Source organism: Puma concolor, chromosome B3, assembly GCF_028749965.1.
Source record: "Puma concolor isolate L17-30 chromosome B3, mPumCon1.1.hap2, whole genome shotgun sequence".
In the NCBI taxonomy this organism is placed as follows: domain Eukaryota; kingdom Metazoa; phylum Chordata; class Mammalia; order Carnivora; family Felidae; genus Puma; species Puma concolor.
Window position 1 is genome coordinate 44,134,535 of NC_141672.1, and position 27,636 is coordinate 44,162,170.

The following is a 27,636-nucleotide window of genomic DNA, read 5'->3' on the forward strand; positions in this document are numbered from 1 at the left end:
ATAATGAGGCAAATCAATATGCAGTAATATATAACTAATACAATTCATAAGGAATGCAAAAAGGTAATGTTACAAAATTTCACACAAATCTAACATTTAATGACTGCTGTTTATGAGAAAAATCAAGAATGTCATATAACAATGTAAAATAAAGTCAGAAAATTTTACTTTTCTCCGTACGTGTTAAATGGTAAGATAAAACAAGTATGAGAGGAAATCTTACCTTGCAAGTGACAGTTCCAACGACCTGCCATGTATCTGCTATATCCTGTTTATCGTATTGCATGGATTTTACCTTTTCGGTGATAGAAATAGAAACTTGTGGTTTTCCTTTGTATGTTCCAACTTTCCAGGCTGGCTGTTTTTGTGAATGAGTCACAGAAGCAAAATTAATACTATCCAATGAATTCTGTAAATTGGCATCCAACAAAGTTCCAAATGGACAAGCTTGTAGAAGCAAATCAGGTAATTGGTTCAATTTTGTATTTAGCTCAGTGTCATTTTTTTGACTCAAGGAAAGAAAATCCTGTACTCCAAAAAGAAGTTCAAAGCCTTGTGAAATTCCACTAATGCTAATTAACGGTGGATGAGGGGATAAAGTTTGTTCAACTAGTGGAACACAAGCATATATCATGTTATTCTTCAGAAAAGCAACAACTGGCCAGAGTTCTCCACCTCCTATGAGGAGCCCATAGACGGATGTTTTATTGATGTGTGAACAGCTATCACGACTCTCTATGAAGTCCTCATCATCATCCAATAATCTAAGTTCAAAGAGTAGTGCTTTAAGAAAGGGACCATCTTCAGGAATAGGCACATAACTTGCTCCATTGAAGACTTTGGCTCGTTTTTCAACAGTTGGATACCGTCTTTATTGTGGAAACAAAAATATTATGAATGGTTCTTCCAAGGAAAATAAAAATAGAAAAAAAACCCTAAAACACAAGGCTAACCGTAATAACAAAACACACGATAACAAATACATACACATATCCACAAAAACCATAACCAAAAAAATATATTCCATGTTAAATTTCGACTGTAACAACTTTTGTGTAACAGTTATGTAACTGTTCACATATTATCTCAAATTATAAAGTCATTTATTACTGAACATAGTTCAATTTAATTTTTTAAATAGGCATAGCACACAGTTCTAATTCCAAATTCTAGTCTCTTGGCCACTCAGATTCCTACTTGGTCAGCCAGGTACACATACTTGGATGCATTTTAGGCATCTATAAGGACTTTTTTTCTGATTCCATCTTAGCAGGTTCAATTTAACCCTCCACAACTTTGGATTCACTAGTTGAGATGATACAAATGTAAAAGGAATGTTCTATTCTACTCAACTAATAGTGAATAGCAAAATACCCTGAGTCTTCTTGCCAACTCCTTAAAACATAAGAACATTTTAGTAATAAAACTGCTTATCTCTATGGCCCTGAAAGATATTATGAGATAATAAAAATAATAAAAACTGAATAATCTTTTATGGTTTGCATGTCCTAGACTTAATAGTAAGTTACTAATTTATCCTTTTGGCAGGAAAAAGACTAGAAGATGCTTTTGTTCATTTGCAGAATGATATGTTACAGTTTAAAAGAAAATGTACTTTTCCTACTCTTTTTCCCTCCACTCTAATGTCCAGAATAAAGTCATTTATTGGCTATTAACTTCTGTGTAAATCACCCACTTTCCTAAATCTATTTTCTTATTTGTAAAATAAAGGGGCAGCTAAAGAATATATAAGCAATTCTCACCAAGATCAAGAACAAACTTAGCCAAAATATTTTTTTGCACGAATACCACTAATAAGTTATTGATGTTTACTAATAATTTTTAAGAAGAAAAATAAGAATGTATTCAAACTTATTTATATATTAATGAACCTCACTCACTTATATTCTGATGCACTTTTTTGATTGAGAAAGGAAAAGAATTAGCTCTCCAGTAATGGCTTAGAAAGAATGCCCTTTCTTTCTCTGAGTCTCTGGATGAGAAAGGTTGAGAATTTTGAACTAAACTCTAGCCCAGTGTCTTATCCTCTGGTTATCTAGAGGATAATTAAAGTCCTTCTTAAGTGTAAGAATCTCAATATTGAATGTACAGATAAGAAGTTAATCTGGGAGTGTATATAATGCCTTGATATGTGCTCAATAAATATTTTTGTTGGATAACTCAACCTATCATTTCAGATTTATTCTATACCTTTTCTAAAATAGGACTCAGACCTTGGCCCTATAATCATAGAGTACAATAACAACCTAAGCCATACTTAAGCTGATGCCATTACTGTGTATCTGGACAGTAAACTTCTAAATCAGAATTTAGACCAAGTTTTGTTTTGGGAAAAAGTAACCACATACAGGAAAGGTCATCTGCTTTTAAAAATCTTAAATGATAGCCATTATCCTTTGGCATACATATGGGTAATATGCCGGAGCATTTATGTTTACATCAGTTCCAAGGAATCAGAAAACTGAAAATAATAAAACTTACTGCCTCCACAGAGATGTTGAAAAGCCCACCCAAACATATCTGAATTTTTCTTCTGAAATTCCTAAGTACAATGAGAAAAATCTTCTGAAAACAACCATGACTTCTTTAAGGAATTTATTTTTATAAGCATTAAAAAAAAAATCTCATCTCTGTGAGATATTAAGATAAGCTACAAAGCCACAGATATAAATACAGTATGGTACTGGTGCAAGAATAGGCAAATAAAGTAATAGAACTGAAACAAACCAGTATTTATATGGGAGACATATCAACTATCAATAATCCCAGAAATCAATGAAAAATATATATATTGAAAAAATATACTAAACATATGCAGGAAAACTGGCCCACACAATAGAGAAAAATATAAGGGGATTCCTCTATTAACACCACACCTGAAGATGGATTAAAGATCTAAACATGACAAGCAAAATGATAAAGAGAAGATAATTTAAGAATATAGCTTGTGAATAAGGGTAGAGAAAAACTTCTACAAAATCCCCAAAGTACTACTGTGATAGTAATAAAATTAGTGGTTTCTATTTAACCAAGGGATAAAGTTGAAAACGACAAAATGAGAGAAAATATCTATCGTAGCTAGAAATGACATAGGCCTAATGTCAAGAATACACAATGAACTCGTGCAAATTAACAGGAAAACAAACAGCAACTCTCAAAGGTAAAACGGACAAAGGATATGTACAAGCAATCCACAGAAGAGGAAATCCAAAGGGCTAACAATCATTGCTACACAGTGAAATGCAAATGAAAATAAGATATCCTTTACACCAATATTGGCAAAAACTGGAATAAATGTTGGGATGGAATGGAGATATAGGAACCTTTGCTCACTGCTGATGAGAAGAGTGTTGACTGTTAAAGTATTCCGAGGAGCTAATTATTTGGCAATCTTTAGTCAAAATCAGCAAAGATATGTCCTATGGACCTTTTGAGGCTATCTACTGCATCACTATTCTGGATGGCTGAGTTGGAAGCAACCCAGGGTATCATCATTAAGGGAAGGATACAGGTAAAATATGGAGGATGTAGACCACAGGGTACAACAGAGCAATGGGCTAAATCTGCACTGTCCAAAACAGGAGCCACTAGCCACGTGTGACTATTTAAACTTAAATTAAAATTAAACGAGATTGAGTTCCTCAGTTACAATAGCCACATTTCAAAAGCACAATAGCTACATGTGGCTAGTGGCTACAATATTAAACAGCACAGATTTAGAACACTTCCCATGTCCATTACTGCAGAAAATTCTATTGGGCAGAGCTGCTCTGCATGAACATAAAGTAACATGGACGTTTCTTTAAAATAGTGCTGAGAAGTCTGGCAAATGTAGAGAAAGGAAATGAAGTCTATAGCACACTTAATTGTGTAATTTGAAAAATGCATAGACAAACACAGAAATAAAAGGGTAGCAACAAACATATGAGAGTTACCTGTGAGGAGGAGGAGAGTGGCAGAAATAAGGATACTCAAGGTAATATGTAAGTTCTTGGATAAACCAGTGAGGCTGATTAACCGTACCAATGAATACTATTAAACTCCTTGCTTGAGGTACAGCAACAACAAAGTAAGCCAGGTATATTAGGGGGAAATGGTGAACTATAACTCTGATGCCCTCAGGAACAAAACAAATGTTTAGGTTGCCAGGAGGGAATTTTTCATATCCACGTTGCCAACCACTTTCATTTAAAATCACACGCATCTTTATCTGCAATTCAGGGCTATGCTACCTCCCTACAGAGCTTTCCCCAGGGAAGAGTAACAATGTTGGCAAGAAAGAAACGTCCATAGCCACTGAGAATAAAAGGTCATAGGTCACAGAATTGCCACCTATATCTTACAATGAGTTATTGTATAATTCTCATCACAGAGCTCTTTTGATAAAATGTGGCAAATGCTAAAAGTGGGGCCAGATCAGCTCACACCATCTAAGAAAAAGTGAATACGGTTCAATTTTTTGTACTTTCTCAATTTTCATCAACAATCCATCTGAAAATTTCTAAAAATTTCTAAAATAACAGTCTTTTAATGATCAGCAAAGATTTTCCGGAAGAATGAGTTAAAATGTCCTTGAATGATCTTTATCAACCAAAGAAAAATGTGAAACCTGTTTAGTGCTCAGTAAGTTTCCTTTCTTTCCTTTGGTCATCTCCATCTCAATCCTAAGCAGGTGGAATTATTTTAAGAGAAAGTAATAACAATATTGTAGAACACATAATGCTTAATGTGTGCCAAGCATCAACTCATTTAATTCTCACAACACTATTAAGTAGTAGTATTAAGATCTTCATTTAACAGATGAAACGGAAGTTAAGTAAATTGCCCAAGGTGGCGGACCAAAGACACATCCCCAAACTACAATACATCATCCATTCCTCCGATCCAACACCTCTGAGAATTCAGACCTGCATTTACCTGGAGAATCTGACGGTGCCACAAAATGGAGTTCCCGGCTCGCGGCTTATGAGCCACACTGCCCGCTGGGCCATTAAGCCACTAAAGCATCAGCTGATCCCTAAGGTCTCTACGGAAAAAGGACTGGCTTTCTCAGATGGACTTCTACCAGAAGACCCGGGGCTCACTCAACCTGAGCCACCTTCTGCCTCACCACAAACAGGTCGGGCTCTGCAGAGACGCTGGCTCCTTCTGGTGAAGTGACTAAAACCTCTGAGTCCGTCCTGTCAACACACGCCACGAAAGTTCTGTGACTCCTCACCTAGAATCTCGAGAAATATTCCTCCCCACCAACCCACTGCTTTCTTCCTCTACCGTCCACTTCCGGGACGGTGGCCCGCAAGGATCACAGTTCCTCACTCGCCCAGGCGACGAGCCTCTCTGCGGTTCGCCGGCTGCCGGCTTCCCTCGCCAGCCCCTCCCGACAGCCAACCGGGCGCGCGCAGCTCCACTTCCGGCGTATGAGGCGGTGACAATGGGAGCGGCGCGGGCGGCGCCGGGAGGCAGCTGACAGGCGTCTGCGCCTCCGCTTCATGGCCGCCCTCCCGCCCCGCCTGGGTTCTGTGGGGAGTGGGGGAGCCCGCGGCGGCCGGGAGCCAGAGCTGGCGAGCCGAGCAGGGGGCTGTGCGCGGCGCCGCTGAGGCGCAGCATGTGAAGAGGAGACGGCTTCCAGTGCGAGGCGAGCCTCTCAGCCGGCCGGGATGGCTACGACGGCCGAGCTCTTCGAGGTGAGTCCCGGCGGCTCCCCGGGGAGTGGCAGGCCCGGAGTGCGGGCCGCGAGGTGGGCGGGCGGGCGGAGGCGCGGGCGCGGCCCTGGGAGGAAAGGTGGGAAAGGCGAGGGGTGGGGTGGCGGCTCTGGGGGCCGCGCGGGCGGAGCGTGCAATGGGGGAGGGGTGGCTTGGGGACCTGGGTGGGGAGGTGGGCAGGGAAGGGAGCCCGGAATCGGAAAGGAGGAGGGTTGGTTTTGTCCGCGGGGCTGGAGGGGAGCGTCGGAGGTTTGGGCGTTGGAAGATGTACTGGGGATGAGAAGTGGGAAAGGCTGGCTCAGGGCGCGGAGAGAGCAGCCGGGAGCCCCGGGTTGGGCGAGTCTCCCGTCTTGTCGCTTGGATCCTCAGATAATATTCTAAGGGGGCCACCTGAGACTGGGCCGACTGGGGGCTTCTCGCTGTTGAGTCATTAAAATTATTCCATTAGTGAACGTTACGAGTGGCACTCAGGTGCCTGCCAGTTTCCCCTTACCTTACGTTCGAAGAGGCTGAAATGCTTTTTAGGACAATAAAGGCCCACTTAGCCCTTCAGACTGAAGGGGGGCGGGGGGAGCGAAACTAAACATCAATGTTCGGGTCTCAAGGAATTTAAATGTGTTATAAAACCACCTAACTGCTAGCTAGAGAATCCTTAGTGCCTGAGACAATGAGCATTCTATTGTGTTTCTTTCCTTGAGCGTTTTCACTCTCTAAAACTTAAAATTTAATTTAGTGAAATCCAATGTAAGAAGCTGTGGTGTTTGAGACGAACAGAATAGGAAATTCTAACTGGATCGCCAAACAATGAAACGTTATAAAGGCTCTCCTTTTGTGAAAGAAGTGAAAACAGATGTAACGAAAAAGGAAGGAAAGGCCCTTTTTGTGTGTGCTCGTCTTTCACAGCAAAAGTATAATAATTGAGACGACTGTAGTTGACAATAGAGAATTTCTCCGCAAGTGAAGATTGGATTTTCTGCTTCAGAGTCAGCAGTTTGGGCTTGAAATTTGGCCACAGTTTTTGCAACAATTGGGAACTTTTCATATGTTACTGTTACTATGTTTTGGATTTCTTTCAGCTCCTGGATAGATCATGGTTTTGTTGAGAGGAATAACATATATTATTGTTATAATAGCTAATAAATAGTAATTTGTGAGTGAAGAGAGAGAATTACAAGAGAGAATTTGGAAATATTAATTGTATGTTCTCAGATATAAGTGTTGGGAGGTAGATTATATTAACTTCTCAAATTTCATAATTGTGCCATCTGTTTATTGATTGATTCAGGAGCAGGAAGACACTCCTTTGCTAAAAGCTTTTATTGTATGTTCCTGGGCAAGATACTAAATAGTTCTGTAGCTTCTTGTTTTATTTTTCACGTCTCTTAAAGGTAGAAAACTGTTCATGAAGTTGAGATCTTTAATATACTTCATGAAATACTGTTAACAGAAAACTGTTATTCTGTTACATGATTCATAAGGCATTAACCTGTGACTTAATCCTGCTTGACGTTTCCAGTTGTGTTTTGGACCATCTTATATCTATTTTTCTTTAAATGTTTGACCACATGAGTCCCCTAACTTTAAAATATATTTGATTTCTGCCCTCCTTCCCCTCCTGGGGTAGAGGGGAGGAGGTAGAGAAATACATATATATATTTGGGGGGGGGGGGGATAGTAAATATTTATATTTGCTTTCTAGGGTCATGCCATTTAGTAAAGTAGTTAAACCAAATTAGGATTTAACTTAGCTGAGTGACTCCTTATGTATAGCTGGTAACATTCACTTAACTGATCAGTGATGGCAGACTAGTCCTGTGGCCACAGGGTTCATAGGACAGCCTTACACATGCATAGATCTTAATTCATGTGACTTTCTCTTCTTGCTTCATCAAAATTAAAAGCATATTGTGTTAAAAGTTACAATTAAATGTTAATAGTTATGATTAAGAAATGTATTTATCTTTTCGGCCCTGCAGTGGACTCCACTCTTGAGTAAGCTTTCACCCCTAAGTGAAAAGTTGGTCTCTCTGCTTTTGAGTGAGGAGGAAGACAAAAAACAAACCCCAGTCATCGCTGCCGCTTCCTGTTGCTACTGCCATAGGATCTAGATTGTAGGACATGTTAGGGAGGGTCTTTTTCTCTTCCCGTTTTTTTAGACCTAGCTAGAGAACTGTAGGAAACAGGTCAGGATGTAGTCAGGATATTTTGTTTTTATGCATCCTGGTTTCTGCTTTCATTTTTACACATTGGAGATGAGGTTAAATCAATACAAAATTATGCTTTCAATCCATGAAATTTCATAAAGTGTTAACTCTCCTTCTTTTAAAGTCGCATTGTTGATCCTATGAGACTTCCTCTTATCGTGTAAACACCCTCATACAACAAAATAAAACTCCAGGATATGATTTAGTAATAGATGTTTCAGTTATTTTAATAACATGTGTCCTGGAAATTGACCAGAATATCTTCATAGTTTCAACCCTTTTTGACAGATTTGCTGAAAAGTTCTATCTCCATGTTTACCTCAGGATGGGCATTGTAAATAGGAATTCCTGTGTGGTTTGGATTAATTATGTCCTCTGCATATAAAAAGTGGCTGAGGTAGTAAATTCTTCTGTTGTCACAGATATTCCTCTCTTCTCTTACTGCATTACCAAGGACATTGTACTCTTACTGTTTTTCTCTGCTGTCATTCTTGGAGTCTTCTTTTTGGGCAGGCTACCTTTATGGAGGAGTTCTTTGTTAACCAGGGTCCATTACCCATTCATTCAACAAATGTTTGTTGAGTTCCTATTAAGTTCAAGAGAAGATGCCAAGATTAATGAGACTGCATGTCTCAAAAGGAATGCCATAGAAATATTAATCCTATGAGATGTGCTGCAAAATAACCCAAATGGTTTAGAGGCCAAATAAGTTTTGGAAATGGGCATACTTTGTTTCATTACAGGTTTACAACATACCTCCATATATTAAAGATTGTTATATTTTCTACTGCTTGTTAATTTTGTGAATTCCATGGAGCATACTTTGGGAAATGTTTAATTACATATAGAACTTGCCCTTATTATTAAATATGAGGAGAGAATATAGATGCATAACTATGTACACTTGAAACAAAGTTGTAAATGGTGTCAAAGATAAAGTGCTGTAGGAGTTGAGAAGATGGAAAGATTACCTCTAGAAGTGGGAAAGGATTAAGAGGTGGCATTTGAATGATGTATAAAGGATCTGTTAGATTTGAGTTTGTGCAACTGCATGGAGGGACTTTCTAATAAAGTAGACAATAAAAGCCAACACACAAAGGGAGGCAAGTATAGATCCTTGAGGCAAGGGGAAGAGTTCCACTTTGGCTGGAGTATAGCATGCATGAAGAAGAGGAGTGGCATGTAAGGTAATTTGGGGTTTAATTGTGGAGGTCCTAAATGCCAGGATTAAGAATTTGACTTTTTTCTTTCCTGTGAATGTAGGTATCTTGATAATTGTGTTTGAAGTCAAGTAATTTAACTGTGGTAACAATGTTTGTTTTGACCTCCAGATTAGAATTTAAATAGCCAAGAACACATTTTTTGCACACAAACACATTTATGTTTCTTGGATTTTGAAACTAAGTTAGAAAAGTTATTTAAATGTAGTAAAAAATCTCTCTTGTTCAATTAACTAGGTAAATATAAGTCAACATGAGATATGCAAGTAAGCACCACTCCTTTACCTTCTCGCTGCTGAAATGCTTCTTGTTTTAGCCATATTAGCTGTTAGATAAGTGTTTGTGGAACCTGGCTACCGATTAATTAATTATCGTGTATCTTATGAAATGTGTTTATTCCCCAAACAATTATTGAGTACTAGGACAGAAGTCATTTCAAGTACTGGAGTTAAAAGACGGTTTGCGTTAAAAACCTACTTGGGGGAATGAAAGGAAAAGAACTCTGTTCTCTCAACACTCTATCACTAGTCTCAATTATTCATTTCTGACCCCAGATGTGTACAGCTTTTACCCACAACAGTGCAGTTTTCCAGCAGACAGTGACTGGGTGTTCTACAGTTCAGTTCAATTCTGACACTGTCTACTTGGAGTTAGCATCAGATCTCACAAGTTAAGGGCTCAGTACCACAGGAATGCCACCACTTCAGATACTAGTGGCAGTCCAGGTTGTTACCTGTGCTTCTAACAAACTAGCTGTAAATTAGAGGTTCTCATGACCACCTCCTCAGATTCGATAATTTGCTAGAACAGCTCACAGAACTCAGGAAAACAGTTTACAAACTAGATTATGAGTTTATTACCAAGGGATGTGACTTGGGAACAACCAGATGGAAGAGATGTATGTGGCAAGGTATAGAGGAAAGAGCATAGCACTTTCATTCCCTCCCTGGGTGCACCACCCTCCCAGCACTTTGATGTATTCAGCAACCTGGAAGTTCTCTGAACCCCATACTTTAGATATTTCTTAAAGATTTTTATAGAGGCTTTATCACTTAGGAATAACCAATTATTAACTCAGTTAATTCAGGAGTAGAGGGGCTTCTAATCATGCTTGATCTTTCTGGCAACCAGCCCCCATCCAGGAGCCCTGTTGCTTCAGTAGAACAAAAGACACCCAGGAAATTCCAAGATTTAGGTGCTCTACGTCAGATGCTCCTATCAACCACATCACTCAAGAAATTACAAGGGTTTTAGGAGCTCTGCATCTGGAACCAGAGCTAAAGACCAAATATTAGAACAAAAGATGCCTCTAGCACATTTTTCACTTAGGAAAAAACAAAGGCTTTAGAAACTATAGTCAGGAGCTAAGTACAAAGACTAAAATGTATATTTCTTAAAATATGTATATTTTAGGGGCGCCTGGGTGGCTCAGTCGGTTGAGTGTCAGACTTCGGTTCAGGTCATGATCTCACAGCTCATGAGTTTAAGCCCCGCATCAGGCTCTGTGCTGACAGCTCAGAGCCTGGAGCCTGCTTCAGATTCTGTGTCTCCCACTCTGCCCCTAACCCACTTGTATTCTGTCTCTGTGTCTCTCAAGAAAAATAAATAAACATTAAAAAAAATTTTTTTAAATATGTATATTTTATATACATATATATGTATTTGTTATATTGCAGTATTACAGGGAGATATATATTGACAGATAATACAGTGTAGTGCAAGTACGCAATCTCTTCCTGGGATAATTAGGAAAGCTTTCATATAGTATTGACATATAAACTGGGTATTGATAGATGACTAGAAACTTCTCAAGCAGAAGAAGGGCATTCCAAGGCAGAGAGAGAAGTGACTAATTTTTAAGGTGAGCTGTGTTCAGGAAAACATTGAGTTGAGAAGAGATCGGGTCTGTGTATGCATGTTTTAGGCATGTGGAATGGTGGTTCATAGCAAGGCATTTGGACCACAGAGGCAGTTTGGGGGAATCTTTGAGAAAGCCTTATAGGCCATGCTTATGGGGGCTGCCATGACTTTTGTTGGAGGCGGGTAGGAGTGGAGAGGCAGATAATTTTAATGTTAACTGTGAAGAATGGCCTTCAATGAGGAAGAAATTGTTAGCTGGTAAAATAGAAGTCCTACCCTGCCAGGCATAGTTCTTGTCTAGGCAGGTGAAATTCTGACCTAATTCGGTGGGGACAGAGAAAGCAGGAAATTTGGGAAGACATTTTGGAAGAAGAATCAAAAGATTTTGATTACTGAGGAGTTAATTCCAAATTTATGAAGTTAGAAAAGTAGGTGGTTGGTGATTGATTAACTGTGACAGAGAAAATAGGAAGGACCCTTTCAGAGGGAAGGGATCATGTATTCATTGTTTAAACCTATATTTTAAGTTTTTAGTAAGACATCCTGGTGAAGAAGTCCAGAAGGCAGTTGGAAATATGAATTAGTATTTCAGAAAGACACCATAGGTGGAGATAACAACAAATTATTATGGGGATCTTCATCTTTTATGTGTGGCTGTTTAGACCTGGGAATCTCTCAGCTTTATCCCTTACTATTTTATGATCTTGGACAAGTTACCTGACCTTTCTGTACCTGTTTTCTTTAAATTTTTTTTTTCAACGTTTATTTATTTTTGGGATAGAGAGAGACAGAGCATGAATGGGGGAGGGGCAGAGAGAGAGGGATACACAGAACTGGAAACAGGCTCCAGGCTCTGAGCCATCAGCCCAGAGCCTGATGCGGGGCTCGAACTCCCGGACCGCGAGATTGTGACCTGGCTGAAGTCGGACGCTTAACCGACTGCGCCACCCAGGCGCCCCTGTACCTGTTTTCTTATCTGTAAAATGAGGATAGTAATAGTACCTACCTTAGAGAGTTATCTCTAAGATTAAACAAATTGATGTTTGAACTTCTTAGAAGAATGCCATTAGAAGAGTAGTAGCTTTTGGGGCAGCAGGCTGGCTCAGTCGGTTGGGCATCCGACTTCAGCTCAGGTCATGATCTCACAGTCCGTGGGTTCAAGCCCCATGTTGGGCTCTGTGCTGACAGCTCAGAGCCTGGAGCCTGCTTCAGATTCTGTGTCTCCCTCTCTCTCTGCTCCTCCCCTGCTCATGCTCTGTCTCGCTCTGTCTCTCTCTGTCTCAAAAATAAATAAAAACATTAAATTAAAAAAAGAAGATTAGTAGCTTCTTAAAATTAATACTGGTAAGTGGATTGAGAACAGGATTAGATTGAGAATAGGTCAGGGAGAAAAAGCCTTCAAAGGAGACTAAGAAGAAATAATCCTGGAAGTAGGAGATCACACTAGGGGGAGAATTACAAAAAGGTGACATGGAGACTTGTGTTTTCCAGGATGGCCACTATTTGCTATCCTATAATGAGATGTCGACACTCCTCACGTTGAGAGGTAGGGTCCATGTTGCCTTCTTGAATCTAGACAGGACTATAACTATAGAAGTGATGCTATGTGATTTCCAAGGTTAGGTCATAAAAGGCGATACGCTTGACCTTATTTGGATTCCCCCTCTTAGAACCCAGCGACCATACCACATAGTCCAATGAGAAAGCCAAGGCTTTCAGTTCTGACTGAACTCCTAGCCCATAGTCAACATCAACTTGCTAGCTTGAAAGTAGATCTTCTAGTGCCAAGTTGAACTGCTTCAGCAGATGTGACGTGGAACAGAGACAAGATTCCCCTCCTGAGTCCTGCCCAAATAGCAGATTTGTGAAGAAATAATCATCATTGTTATTTTAAGCCACTAATTTATTGGAGTGGTAATTATGCAGCAATAGATGTTTGGAACTGGGGCTGATCAACTCCTTATCTACACCAAGATTTAGTAGGCTTCTGCCACTCTCAGTAGAGAGGTGGAGGTAGAGGCAGATGCTTAAAGAGTAATAATGGTTTTATATTTAAGTATTTTGTAGACTGAATTTTCCAGTCAAGCCAACCTGGTAGTGAACTTTTGGAATGAACAAGCCTTCAAGTGGAGGATCATTTATTGACTGTGTATGTGTAATTAGTGTAAAATATTGAGTCCCTGGTGTGTTCTGGAGCTGAGTGGTATGTAATTTAAAAGTTTTGATTGCTAAAAGTTTATGTATATAAGATATTTTAAAAACTTATACTGTTCTGATTCTGTTTTCTTTCCTTGGAATGGAAATATGAAAATAGTAATAACAATATAGTTAACTATATCATATATATACATTTTTGTTAAGGATATAATGAATCAAAAAAATGAACAATTCCTTGGATCCGCGTGCTTAATTTTATTCCAAAAGTGTTTATTAAGTGCCTGTAATACACTGAATGTGTAAATTGGTAAATGCATTTGATTTGATTTGAAATGCTAATGTAACATTGTTACATACTTCAGGTGATGATTTTCATGGTCTTTGTATAATTTTAAAAGATACTGTAATAGAATGGAAAAATCTCTGGTTAGAATACTGGATTAATACCTTGACAAGGCTTAAATTTCATTGCCTCAGTTACTTATATATAAAAAGGAGTTGAAGGGACTAGGGTAAGATGATATTTAATGACCATTCTAGCTTTAAAATTTTTAAACCTAATTTGTGATTCTTTTGAGACTGGTATAAAAAATGCCGTAATGTTCTGTTACCTTTCTCTTTTGGGCATGGAAATCAGATACTACTTTACTGTCAGAAGTGAGATATACTCTATTCTGAAGAGAGATTTTGTGTAAGAGAAACTAAAATGTTTCATAGGAGTCTAAAGTACCACCATGTAATTGTCTTCAAAACAGTTCTGCTAGTAAGATTAATTGGCTCATTTTATCATAGTTTAAAGAGCTGCCATCTCCTTCAAGATGGATATTAATGACTTTAGGGGCGCCTGGGTGGCTCAGTCAGTTAAGCGGCCAACTTCGGCTCAGGTCATGATCTCGCGGTCCGTGAGTTCGAGCCCCGCGTCGGGCTCTGTGCTGACAGCTCAGAGCCTGGAGCCGGTTTCAGATTCTGTGTCTCCCTCTCTCTGACCCTCCCCTGTTCATGCTCTGTCTCTCCCTGTCTCAAAAATAAATAAAAACCGTTAAAAAATTTTTTTTTGAAAAATGACTTTAAAAAACTAAAACTGTTCATCTCAGTGTTGCAGGTAGTTTTCAAATTTAACCTTGTAAAAGTTTGCCTTAGTTGTACTTAGGTGTCCTTTAAAAATTTTTTTAAATGTTTATTTAGTTTTGAGAGAGAGAGAGAGAGAGAGAGAACAGAAGCGGGGGAGGGACAGAGAGAGGGAGACACAGAATCTGAAGCAGGCTTCAGGCTCTAAACTGTCAGCACAGAGCCCAGTGTGGGGCTTGAACTCATGGAGTACAAGATCATGACCTGAGCTGAAGTCAGACACCTAACTTACTGAGCCACCCAGGTGCCCCTGTATTTAAGTGTCTTAATGTGCTTTGTCTTCCTACCTTTCCCTAGGTAGAATGAATCCATTTTGTGTGCTTTTAAAAAAAAAAAACAACCACCAATACTCAATAAATGTAATTCATTTCTTAATCTGTCATAAAACACATAGTCTCATGAAAACCAAATCAAGTGGGGCTAAAAAAGGAGAGGCAAAATGTAGTAACTCATTTAGTTCCAGTGTTAGAATTGCATAAGGTTCATATTTGGTTTCTGATAAAATTTTGGATTTATACTACCATAGAATGCTTGTTCTTTATTTTTGGCGTGTGGGGTGGTAGTACTGCCTTTCTGATTTTGTATGTATGAATCAGGGCTTGATTTTCAAGATCTTCTGCAGGGGATTTGGCCATGGTCCTAACTAGCAAGTGTTTTGATTTATTGTGCATCTGTGGTGCTCAACATTATTCTATTGACCACAGTTGGAAAGCAAGAGAAATGTATGACATTTCAGCAGATGCTGCCTCTGCTTTCAATTTAAGTGGGGAAGAGTGAAACTTACAAAAGTTATTGTAAAACAATAAATGATAATAGTATAGTGTTCTGTGTTGAGGTTTGAATTTCTAAGCCTCTTTCGGGTTTAAAGAGTGAAGAAATCAGTGGAGGTCATGTAGGGAAGGAATTCTTCAAGGAGGAAATGGGAATTGAGCCAGGCTTTGAATAATTATATAGAGGTGTTTAAATTGTGGGAGGAGAAAGAGTAGCCTTGTGGGATGAGTTACCTGGCCACATGTAAGGAAGCAGAAGTAGCATGGGTATGAAGAGAAGACTGAAATTGGCTGATGCTAGCTAGTGTGGCTGTTCATTTTGGGGAGCAAAGAAGTTGGGTAGGAAATGTAAGATAAGAATCCAAAAGGGTAAACAGAAGAGTGTGAACTTGATAGTTTAAGAATTGCATAGAGAAGTTTCTGATGAAAAGAAAGCAGTGCCTTTTTTTTAAATTTTATTTTTTTATGTTTGTTTTTGAGAGAGAGAAAGAATGAACGAACATGGGAGGGCAGAAAGACAGGGAGACACAGAATCGGAAACAGGCTCCAGGCTCTTAGCTATCAGCACAGAGCCTAATGCAGGGCTTGAATTCGCCAACCATGAGATCATGACCTGAACTGAAGTCGGATGCTTAACCAACTGAGCCACCCAGGCACCCCAGAAAGCAGTGTTTTAGAGATTAGTTTGGCATGATATGCACAATAAATTTAAGAAAAATACTTTGTAGGTAGTACTTGAACCCATGGTTTGTTGGCTTAATAGGATACAGAAATACTTCTTTCGGAAATCCTTTGAGCTTTATTTTTTAAATAATTAATTAATACTTATTTATTTATTTTCTTGCATAGGCTAGGGCAAAATATTACAGTTTCTTTGAGTTTCTAGGTGGTTGTAACACATTGTATTGGATCTGTTTTGGGAAAGGATGCTATAAGAAAATATAAAAGTTCACTTTTCTCAAACAGTGTTAAATTAGGGATTCATGTTCCTGTCCAGGGGCTTGATGTCTTAGTTTTTAATAGAAATAACTACAAACTCCATGTTTTTCTTGTCATTGGTAGCATTTGTAAAAAATATGAAATCAGTTTGACTACAATAATGAGTTACATAAAGTTGAATTTAATATAATAGCATTTTAGTCTATAGTGCATAATTCATAGGTATTTGTTTTTGTTGGGACAATTTTTGCTTTTAATTACTATAGTGAAATAGAAGGTAAAGATAGAACTTTGTCAGGTTTGTGAAATTCTGAAAGATTTTTGGGGGGATTATTTACATGTATTTTTGAGAATCCTTTGGGGTGACTTGGTCATTTGGAGGTCTTAAAATCTGTTAATTTGGCTATCTTTCTTATTGTAAATGCCTCTGCAGCAACATTAAGTATTAGAGAGCAAGTTATTGGGATTCATTTGTTTGGTTTTGTTTTTTGCTTTTTTGGAACTTTCATTCCACTGGGAGCAGTAGCTGATTTATCTTAAACTCTAGTGATAATTTGCCTCTGAGATAAAACCTGCACTTTGCTTCCAGGACACTCCTTCACTCCTGAGTTTTCTTCCTCCTTCTCTAGTTCCTCCTACTTGGTCTCTTTTGTTGGATCCTTTTCCTTCATTTATCTCTGAATGTTGTTGGCATGCTGTTCTCCTTCCTAAATTTCATCTAGTTCTGAGATTTTAAATAACTCTAATTTTATATCTAGCTCTAGTTTCTTCCCTGTAATACAAACTTATTTTTCTAATCATGTGCTATTTTCAATTACTGTATATTTAATAAGCCTCCACAACATGTCATATGCAAAACAGAACTCATTTCCTCACTCCCTCTTGCATCTCTTTCCAGTCTCAGTAAATGACACTACCCATCATTCACACAGTTGTTCAGTCTGCGTTCCTCCACGAATAATCATGATTTCCTTTTTAACTTTGTCTCCACATCCAATCCAGCAATTTGTGTGAATATATTCTTTAAAATGTTGTGAACCTGACCATTTTTTAGCATCTTCACCACCGTCACTTCCGTTTGAGCCATTATCATCATCTCTCCATTGGACTACTACAGTGTTGCAGGTTGAGTTCTCTGAAAAGCAGACTTTGAGACAGAGTTTCGTGTGCAGAATATTTTTTAGGAGATACCCTTGGTGTGAATATCTGCGAAGGGACAGAGTAAGGATGCAAGATCGGGCGTATGGAGAAATAGAGTTACAGTGTTGGCCCAGTGAGAGTGTTTTTGGCCCCTGGGGCGAGTTCTGAAACAAAAATAAACTGTCAGAGTTGTCCTGCTTTAGACCAAAATTGTCCCTATCTTAGTCATTTATATAGACCACACTGGGAAAGGTATGATATTGAGTGAATTGATTCTCTGCAGTTGAGGTGATCCCTGAAAATACTGCCAGCTGAAGGCTCTCTACTGACAGCATGGCACTGGTAGCAGCTAGAACAAGTCCCTTCTTGAAGGGAGATCTGGATAATACATCAGTGTGTCTACCACAGACCACTTCTGTGCCACTAGGCTCCACTTTTTCATACGCATTTGGGGAGCAGCTCCTTTGGCATTCCAGTTGGGAGGAAAATTAGAAGAAGGTTAGTGGGATGAACTGTGGTTCCTGCTATTGTGACTGGTTTCAGGTTGCAACTGATAATTCTCTCTTCTATGTTTCCCTTCTCTGTTCTCCATTCTAATGCCCCCTTACTTTCAGCTAGTGCCTCCACTACTCTTGGTGGCTTAACTGGTTACCATACCCATCTTAGGCCAGGGTTGCTACACTTGTTTGTGTACTTTCAGAATTGGTCAAAGGAGTACCAAGAGTACTCCACAAATATATCTGTGTGTCACAAATACTGTTACGGCACCTATTGTGTAATAGCAGCCCTGCCTCCTGGTAATCAGAATCTGTTGCCTCTGCCAAGATGGTCACTCCTCTTCTTGCCTTTTATCCTCTGGATATAAGCAGCCAAAGCCCAGGCAGCACTTATAGTTTAATGGGACTCTTACTATATTCTCAGGCAAAGAGATCTTTGCCTCTGGACATCAAGACTCCAGAATTGTGGGAATAGCAAGTACAAATGGAGAGTCATTATAAGCAGGACCACTTCTGCTTTTATACTTTGTTCTCAGACTCTTGTTTTTCCTGTGGGAACACAGCATCATGTAAAGGTTTTATTTTTTTTTTAAGTTTATTTATTTATTTTGAGAGAGAGAGAGCACAAGTTGGGTAGGGACAGAGAGAGGGGGAGAGAATTCCAAGCAGGCTCCACGCTATCAGCACAGAGCCTGACACGGGGCTTGACCTCATGAACCGTGAGATCATGACCTGAGCGGAGATCAAGAGTTGGATGCTTAACCAGCTGAGCCGCTCAGGTGTCCCTCATATAAAGGTTTTAAATTTGGAATATATACCACATCTTGTAGAATAGTCCTCCATCTTTGTTGAGTTATTGTCTCTGAACTGGCGCTTCAGCTATGCCTTCATCAGACTGTTCCAGTGCCCTATTAGACTGACAGCTTCTGGGTGGTGTGCTTTGTGATATGACCAGTGGATCCATGGTTACCTTGTCTGCTGTAAAATGGGTCCTTTACTCTGATGTGATATGTGGGTTCCAGTGCCACAGGAACAGACACTCCCTCTGAGGAGAGGCATACCCAACTTGAATGCTTTTATTCTTGTCAGAATGAATTACTCATCCAAAATGGAAAGGAACCAGGTAATCAACTTGCCACCATGTGGTTGGGTTAGTAGTCTTCTTGAAGGATGGGGTGATTTCAGGGGCTCAGAGTTGGTTTCTATCACCGTTAGGCTAGATATTCAGTTTTGACAGTACCTGGATCAGCCATGGTAAGTAGGACCTCATGCTATGGGGGCCATGTTGTCTCTGTACGGTGTTCTTTCTGTTCATGTCCCCAGTGTGCTAATGCTGGGTAAAGGCTGGCTGATGTCACCTGGCAGAATCATTTTGTCTACTTGGTTGTTTGATTTTTCTTCCATGGTGGATGTCCTCTGGCAAGTGTTAACATGTGGCACAATGATCTTCACACTCTGTGCCCACTTTCATGTGTCCATGCACATGCCTCTATCCCAGATTTCTCTGTCTTCAATCTTCCAGTCTTTGTCCTCTCATAGCCAGGCCCTTTGCCATTGTCTGTGAGTCCATATATATTCTAAACTAAGGTCAGTTCTCTGTCTACCCAAGATGATGGCCAGATGTCTTTACCAAAACTTTGACTATTGAGAAGATTTTTCTTGCCACTGAATTTTAAGGCTTCTCCTGAATGAAGTTTTAATTACTGCTGCTGTCCATTTTTAGTTGGCACCCATATGCCTAGCCAACTCTCTGCATGAGCCAAGTTCAGGCTGTTTCCTTCTCCATCAGCAGGTTGTAAGAGATGCCCCATAAGGCTATCCATGTAAGTTGAAGGAGAGAAGCTAGCACAATAATGGTAGAAGTTTGGCTTCCTGCTTATGCAGTTTGCTTTCTGGTCCTATTCATGTTTGGTTCTGGGTCTACCACATCCATCTAGGTTAAATAGTTTCTCAGTCCGTTGACATAATATCTTGGTGAGTCTTTTAGAACCCAACTCATGCTATGTAGTTCTGGATGCAGGTTCACTTCCTGCTCTGTGGTTAGGTGTGCTGTCTCTACCAGGGTCTAGTAGCACACTGGGAATTATTTCTCAAAAGGTGTGTAATCCTCTGCTGTAGATGGCATGATCTTTATTATCTGGCAATTTGTGTTGTGATTATTCACTGAGGTTTGCCACAACTCCACGTGACATTGTTTCCCAATACTGATACCTTTAATACTTAAATTAAGACTGATTCTTTTAATACCATAGGGTCTGCAAAGTTGTATGGCCCAGACAGCAAGGTTGGTTGTATGGCCCCCACTTCTTCAGAGCCCTTTCTTGCTTTTGTGTCGCTTGGTATATGTGCCAGAGCATGTGTGCCCTGCATGCAGAACCTGGAAAGTCCTATCAGGTATTGTGTGTCTTTCCTTGTGGTGGGATGTGCAAGGTACAATAATTCTCCTTTACTTTGGGTGAGATGTCCTGGAGGGCCCCTGACTACCTTAAAATTTTACTGATTCAGTGTGCCCTGGAATCTTTGTATAGTATATACATGAGTACATGTATCTTACCAAGATTCCACCAATGATGTCAGTTATGTATGATGGATCAGTAAGGTGTTCTGCAGAATGTTCATATGGTACAAATCATGTTATAATAGGAGAGTTCACATAGTCCTGAAGCAAAGCTATAATTGTATACCACTGTCAGTTCTATGTGACTGTAAACTCTCTGATCCTCTTTTTTTTTTTTTTTTTTTTTCCAATAGGGACAGAAAATAGTGTATTTGCCATAGAAAATAATGTATTTGCCAAATCATTGGTCATATACCATGAGGCTTGGAGAAACTATATCTGGCATGACAGATGTAATAGGCTACTTTTTTGTTGATTTTGAGATAAACACCTTTCAGGATTTATCTGGTTTTTGTAAAAACCCAGACTGATGAATTAAATTAGAAAATTGTGGGGAATATTGCCTGAACATCCTTTAGATAAGGGGTTGGCAAACGTATAGCCCCTGGGATAGATACCTGTTTTTAAAGTTTCACTGATATACACCTGTGCCCATCTGTTTATGTATTGTCTATCGCTACATTTGTACTACAGCTATAGAACTGAATGGTGATAAGAAAGATTGTAAAGTACTTACTGTCCAGCTTTTTAAGAAAAAAATTTGCTGATCCTTGCTTTAGAGCCTTAAGAATGGCACTAAATTTTGACATTCCACTTGATTTACTACATTGAGTACAGAGGGGCAATTTCAGAGACTTCTTGGACTTCCCTACTGTGAAAGCTCTTACTCTATAGACCAAGGACCCAGTGTGGGAATTATGTCAGCCATCAAGTGTGCCTGTCCCTCTTACATGTTTGCGGACTGGGAAAATGGCCAGTAGTTGGGCTAATGGACCCATTGGATCAGTGATGAGCTGGATCTTGGCTCTTGTATATCTTCACTCTCTTGAGTGCATGATGCTTGGAGTCCATCAAGTATCGGAATCAACTAGGACTCTGTATACAACAGACCTCAAAATGTTTGAGTATTTCCCTTTACCTTGTGTACAGTTATTCAAGTAAATGGTTGTACCTCTTTTGGCAGGGGGAAGGAATAGTAGAATCATTACTGCATATACTTGCTAGTATATTGCAGAGTCCTTCATCCTGGGAACCTGCCTTTTCTTCATTCATAGCTGAAAGTGTATCAAAGTTCATCCTACAATCTCTGGGCTCTACTACCTCTTGTACCTTATCTACAACTGTTCTCCCATTCACTCACTCTGCTAGTTACACTGGTCTCTTGTCATTGCTCACATACTGTTTGTTCTCTGTACTTGGAGCATCCCTTTCCTAGATGGCTTATTCCTTTAGATGTATTCAGGTCTTTGTTCAAAATTTATTTTCTTAGACCTTGTCTGATCACGTTTACCAAAATAACCACTTTAATCCATCACTCTGCATCCTTTTTAATTTTCTTCATAGTTGTTATTTATCATGTATCTGCTCGTTTGTCTGTCATTCCCTTTCATGATATCCATAAGGGCAGAGATTTTCTCCTGCCTTGTTTACTGCTATTTCCTTGGTTTATAGAATAGTCAGTAACATCTAGTAGGCTCTCAATGAATATTTGTTGAATGAGGGAATATTGTATTTTGAGAAAATTGAAATATTTCATATGAAAAATTCTTATTTTTCTCCATGTCAGTAATATTTGTCTGTTGACGTATGAGTTTTGGGGCATATATCATTTGATAAAACTTGTGTATTGAAATTAATGAACAGTGTAACATATTTAATTAGAAATTGCAACTACTATAGGGGCACTTGTACCCCAATGTTTATAGCAGTACTCTCAACAATAGCCAAATTATGGAAAGAGCCTAAATGTCCCATCAACTGATGAATGGATAAAGAAATTGTGGTTTAGGGGCGCCTGGGTGGCGCAGTCGGTTAAGCGTCCGACTTCAGCCAGGTCACGATCTCGCGCTCCGTGAGTTCGAGCCCCGCGTCGGGCTCTGGGCTGATGGCTCAGAGCCTGGAGCCTGTTTCCGATTCTGTGTCTCCCTCTCTCTCTGGCCCTCCCCCGTTCATGCTCTGTCTCTCTCTGTCCCCAAAATAAATAAACGTTGAAAAAAAAAAAATTAAAGAAATTGTGGTTTATATACACAATGGAGTACTACGTGGCAATGAGAAAGAATGAAATATGGCCCTTTGTAGCAACATGGATGGAACTGGAGAGTGTTATGCTAAGTGAAATAAGCCATACAGAGAAAAACAGATAACCATATGGTTTCACTCTTATGTGGATCCTGAGAAACTTAACAGAAACCCATGGGGGACGGGAAGAAAAAAAAAAAGAGGTTAGAGTGGAAGAGAGCCAAAGCATAAGAGACTCTTAAAAACTGAGAACAAACTGAGGGTTGATGGGGGGTGGGGGGGGGAGGGGAGGGTGGGTGATGGGTATTAAGGAGGACACCTTTTGGGATGAGCACTGGGTGTTGTATGGAAACCAATTTGACAATAAACTTCATATATTGAAAAAAAAAAGAAATTGCAACTACTGAATAACTAATAAATAAAATTAACAAATGAGAACTATGATTATTAAGTATTTACATAGGTATGCATGTGCAAAAACTGACAGGGAAAAAGAACATTACTGGGTAAAGCTATTTGATGGAAGTATTGTGGAGTTTTGGAAGAGCTGACTACTTCGTAATTAATTTAGCTTTTTTTGAAGAAAAAACTCTGGATTTTACCAAAACTGAAAACTTGGACCTTTGAAATCAGATAAATCTATATGACCTTGGATTAAATAACCTTTTTGTATCACACAATTTCACAGGTGTAAAATGAATGAATATTAATAAAACCTACCTTATAGAGTTGTATTAAATGATACTAAGTATGTAAAGTGTTAGGCACCTAATAAACACTTAAAAATTAGCTGCTGTCAGCATTTTGTCATTATTTAGGAATAATTCATATGCTTGTCAGATTTCCTGAAGTTTGTAAGTAGCTGAGTTTCTAAAGATCTAAGTATTCGCTCTAAACATAAATTCCTTGATCTTGAGTCAATGTTTCCCAATTTATGTATGTAAATTAAAAATTATTAGACATATGTCAACTTTTGTTTCAACACAAATGAAATTGACTAGAGAGAGGTATGATTATCTAAATGATGATATGTTTGCTAAATGAGTTGTTATTTCAGAGGGTCAAAATTTTTCCTTTGCAGGATATCTAATTCATCATTAGGGTTTAATTCTCAAACATGTCAGCACATGGATAAACTGGTTTATTTTTTAAGTAGTTAACAATATTCTTTATTTTCTATGCCTTCCGCGTTATCAGATAGCTTTCCTATAATGGAAATCTTATGAGAGAAACTGGATTAATATAACTGCTAATCTTTAGTTATTTGACCACTATAAAAGAGCCTCTTGTAGGTAAAATATAAAAAGTCTTTAAAAAATTTTAATGCCCATTTATATTGTTTTGTGTTCTTACTGTTTAGTGTTTACTTTTTGGGGCGGGGGGCAGTCAGCGATATTAACGGTCGTAAAAGCTGTATGGTTTTCTTACAAGATATGATCCAGTTTGAAAGTTGATATTAGATCTTATGTATAGATAGGCATGTGACAGTTTATCAGTTGTCTGAGAAAATTATTAGTTTACATTATTGATGGGTCATACAATTAGAATGTTTATAAATTTAAGTAGAAATTTCAAAAGAAATTTTGATCAGTGATGTGTGTGGGCCTTCATGTGACAGTTTTCTCCTTTTTAGCTTCACCTGTTATCCTTACCACCTAACTTTAGGTACAAGGAGCTACTTATAGTTTCCCATATTTGCCATTCAGTTTTACCTAGTAATAGAATAGAATGATTTAAATCTCAGCCCAGCTTGTGTTGTCTTGAGTAAGTAATTAACCTCTCTTACTCTCAGTTTCCTCATCATAAAGTGAGGATGAAATAGGACCTCCCTTCTAGGTCTTATGAAGAGAGTAGTAAATGAGGCAATGCGTGTAAACTGTTTACGTGAGCTGTTATTCTTGTTGGTACATATTCCTGTTTTGGGCACATATTCCTGTTTTTATGATGATGGTTATCCATAGTCTGACTGAAATTCATCCTCCCATTCCTCCTCTCACATCAGACTCACGTCAGTGAAACCAGTCTCTCGAGTACCAGTGTGATGATAATGATAAAAAGAGCAAACTTCTTATCTGTTGGGGTTAATAGTCACCTCTCTTGTTCCATCCAGATAAGCTCTTTGTGATCTATCCATCTTCTCAGTTCCACAACTAGGTTAAGTTCTATCTTCTTTTTCCCTAATGATCTGGAAAGATATTTGTTCCATTTTTGTCTGGATGATTTTTCTTCTTTCTTTTGGTCTCAGCTTAAGTGTTAAGCTCTCAGAAAGTTTGCCAGTTGTAATTCCTGTGTCTTACCAGTCTTCTGTCCCTTAGTGTCTTCCTGTCATCTCTGTTTCTGTTGAATAGTCTTGGATCCAGGACTTTTTTTTTTCCCCTTACATTTATCACAGTTGTAACTAGTTATTTCTGTAATTGTTTAATGTTGGCATCCTTACCTAGAAGATCATTTCTTTGAGGCCTTTCAGGAACCCTGTCTATTGAATTACAATTTGTATTCTCAATACCCACCACTGTGCCCAGCACATAGCAGTTGCTCAGCAAAATTTGCTGAATTAATAAATAACCCCTTTTTTGTTGTCCAACTACCTGTTGAGGTAGCGACTTATTCAGCAGTGTTAATATTAAAGTTTGGGCACAGGTTCTTAATTTTACTTGTCACATACTTTTGCATTCTTTATAATTTCTTCTCTATTAGGTTGTGAGTTTCCTGAGGTTGCAGTTTTTTAATACATCTTTTTATTCCAAAGCCTAACAGCGTGCTTGGCACTGGAAATTTTATTGTTTAATGAGTGTTTATGAATGAAAATATGTTTTTAAGATATGATTAACAAATAGGAAATTTTGCAAATAATAAGAATTCAGACTGGAATCACCAGCAAATGGTAGCAGTCTAAGTTACATGCTAAGTGGGAAGCAATACAGGATACCCATTTACATGAAAGAAGATGGTATGAAAAATATGTACACTAGCGTGTATTAGTCTAAAAAATTCATTGTCAGCTGCTAATGGTAAAGATTTGAGTGTTTATTTTCTTGATTGGATCATCTGCTCTAATTTTCTTTTTTTCATAATAAATGCTTTTTTTCTCAGAAAATTTAGAAAATTTTGTATCCTACTTTTTTCAGTATTATAGATGAACATTTTTTTCTCATTGCATGATTTTTCAGCATGATTTTAATAGGAACATAGTTTTCATCCTGGAAGTTTGTCATAAATTTTCAATAATGATTTCATTAAGTATTTATATGAACAATTTTTCAGTATTGTACATAATACTTAGTGGATGTTCTGTAAAAAATTTTGTGTTCATATCTGCTTTTCCCTTAGAATTTTAAAAGTAGAATTACTAGGTTAAAGGGTATGAGTATTTGTAATACTGTTTATGTTACTAAATCATTATTTATTATCCTTTAAAAATATTGTACATGTTAGATTAGATGAGAGTGTGAATTTCAGTTTACCCTCTCCGATATTGCATATTATAATTACCAAAAACAAAACCAAAACAAAACAAAAAAAACCCACCCACTTTGCCAGAGTGTGAGGTTAAAAACAAAAGTGATAATTTGACCTGATTTGTTTACTAGTGAAGCCACATATATTTCATGTTTCTTGTTTTTCTTCTATAAGTTGTGTCCTTTGCTCATTTTCCCACTGGGATGTTCTAACTAGTCATGATACTGTTCTGATATTTTAATATCCTAATTTTTATTAATTTGATTTTTTTCAACTGAAAAAGCCTTGCACATTTTAATAATGTAGATGTATTTAAATGATAATTTAATTCTATTTTAAGTGCTCACATAGTAGAACCTGTTTAATTTTTGCAAGTAGCATTAAGTTATCTTCTATGAAACTTTTTAAAAGAACACTTATTTTGTATACTAGGAGCCTTTTGTGGCAGATGAGTATATTGAAAGACTTGTGTGGAGAACCCCAGGAGGAGGCTCTAGAGGGGGACCTGAAGCTTTTGATCCCAAAAGGTGAAGTAAAAATGTTTTTTCCCCATAGATCCACCTAGTTCAAGTTTCTGTTTGGAATAGAGGTGACTACTGAAATTCCTTTCAACGTTTATGTAAAGGGGTTTTAGTTAACAGTTGGACGATAAAGACACAAGCATTAGAAGTCAGGGATTGATTTATTTTCTTTTATATTTCTTTTAGAGAAGGATTTTAACTGGTATGAGGGGAGGAATTTTATTGTGTTATAAGAATTTAATATTTTCTTCAATTAGTAATAAATCAGAAAAGGTTGGTTCTACCTGTAAAATAAAAACATGTTGAATATGTTGTTTTAAGTGTAGCTATAAATCAGAGGAACAGAAAGTCATTGCCATGGAATGCACAGTATTATTTTTATATAGCATGTTTATCGTTTTGACTGTTTTCTATAAAATTGGTTTCTATTCTGGCAGAGATTCTGAGTGAGGTTTTCATTCATGTTAAAGATAATTCCTAAGATGCTATAGAGAAAATTAACATCATTCCTACCTTAAGAAATGCTTATTAATATTCTGTTACAGATGAACTGGTCAGTTCCTAATGATTAATCATACTCTGATTTTCCTCTACTAGGTTATTAGAAGAATTTGTAAATCATATTCAAGAACTCCAGATAATGGATGAAAGGATTCAAAGGAAAGTAGAGAAACTAGAGCAACAGTGTCAGAAAGAAGCCAAGGAATTTGCCAAGAAGGTACAAGAGCTCCAGAAAAGCAATCAGGTAAACACTGATTAAGCAATGAATAGTTTATACAGATTATATTTTTATTCCCTTCCACTATTAAGTTCTTAAAGAACTCTAGTCAAATAATAGTAACCATTGAGGTTTCTCTCCACCGTTTGCATCCCTGGGGAAAAATGTCAATGAATTGTTGTGAGGCACTCTTAGCACAGACTTGCTGTTGATCCATGGTTTGGGATCACAGTATTCCCTTCTTAGGTTGGAGTGGCATCCAGTACAGTCACAGTGCATTCTTTGAAGAATGTCACTTTAGCTGACCTGCATTTTTAGGGGCTCATGATTAGCTTGGATATTTAAGTGTCATTTGCATTCTCATGTAAACATAAAACAAAGCAATAACAGAACAGTATTGCCTGGATCACATTTTTCCCTGATCTGGGAAGTTTTACAGAAGTCACGGAATATGTGTCCCCATGAGAATTGTAGTATAACATGGGGAAAGTGAATGCAGTACTCTTCCTCAATCCATTTTGAAGTAAAATCAAATCACAGCCTGGCCCTGGGGTAAGTAGGCCAAATTTCTTAGCCCTTCTTAGGTCCTACACTGAATCTGGAATCTGTGAACCCCTTTTATGGCCTGGGCCTGATCTGGAACTTGATTGCCCTGTATAAGTGT

General features: G+C 38.3%; 2 protein-coding genes across 4 annotated transcripts in view; one reads left to right on the forward strand and one right to left on the reverse strand.

Moving 5' to 3' along the window:
- The window catches only part of AP5M1 (adaptor related protein complex 5 subunit mu 1), a 29,750-nt gene extending 24,387 nt beyond the window's left edge, over nucleotides 1-5,363 (reverse strand). For 2 of the 3 annotated variants that reach the window (XM_086709663.1, XM_025919609.2), the window contains exons 1-2: nucleotides 4,939-5,361; nucleotides 224-869 (exon numbers count right to left, since the gene is read on the reverse strand). In XM_086709663.1, coding sequence (XP_086565789.1) covers nucleotides 224-869; nucleotides 4,939-5,012 — 720 coding nt within the window. In that variant the 5' untranslated portion in view covers nucleotides 5,013-5,361. Of the gene's footprint in view, nucleotides 1-223; nucleotides 870-4,938 lie in introns of all 3 variants that reach the window. The other variant, XM_086709662.1, reaches the window with a different exon arrangement.
- A 60-nt stretch (nucleotides 5,364-5,423) lies between these two features.
- EXOC5 (exocyst complex component 5) overlaps nucleotides 5,424-27,636 on the forward strand; it is a 56,689-nt gene continuing 34,476 nt past the window's right edge. The window contains exons 1-3 of the mRNA XM_025918964.2: nucleotides 5,424-5,705; nucleotides 26,166-26,260; nucleotides 26,852-26,999. Of these exons, the coding sequence (XP_025774749.1) occupies nucleotides 5,679-5,705; nucleotides 26,166-26,260; nucleotides 26,852-26,999 (270 nt within the window). The 5' untranslated portion in view covers nucleotides 5,424-5,678. The remainder of the gene's footprint in view (nucleotides 5,706-26,165; nucleotides 26,261-26,851; nucleotides 27,000-27,636) is intronic.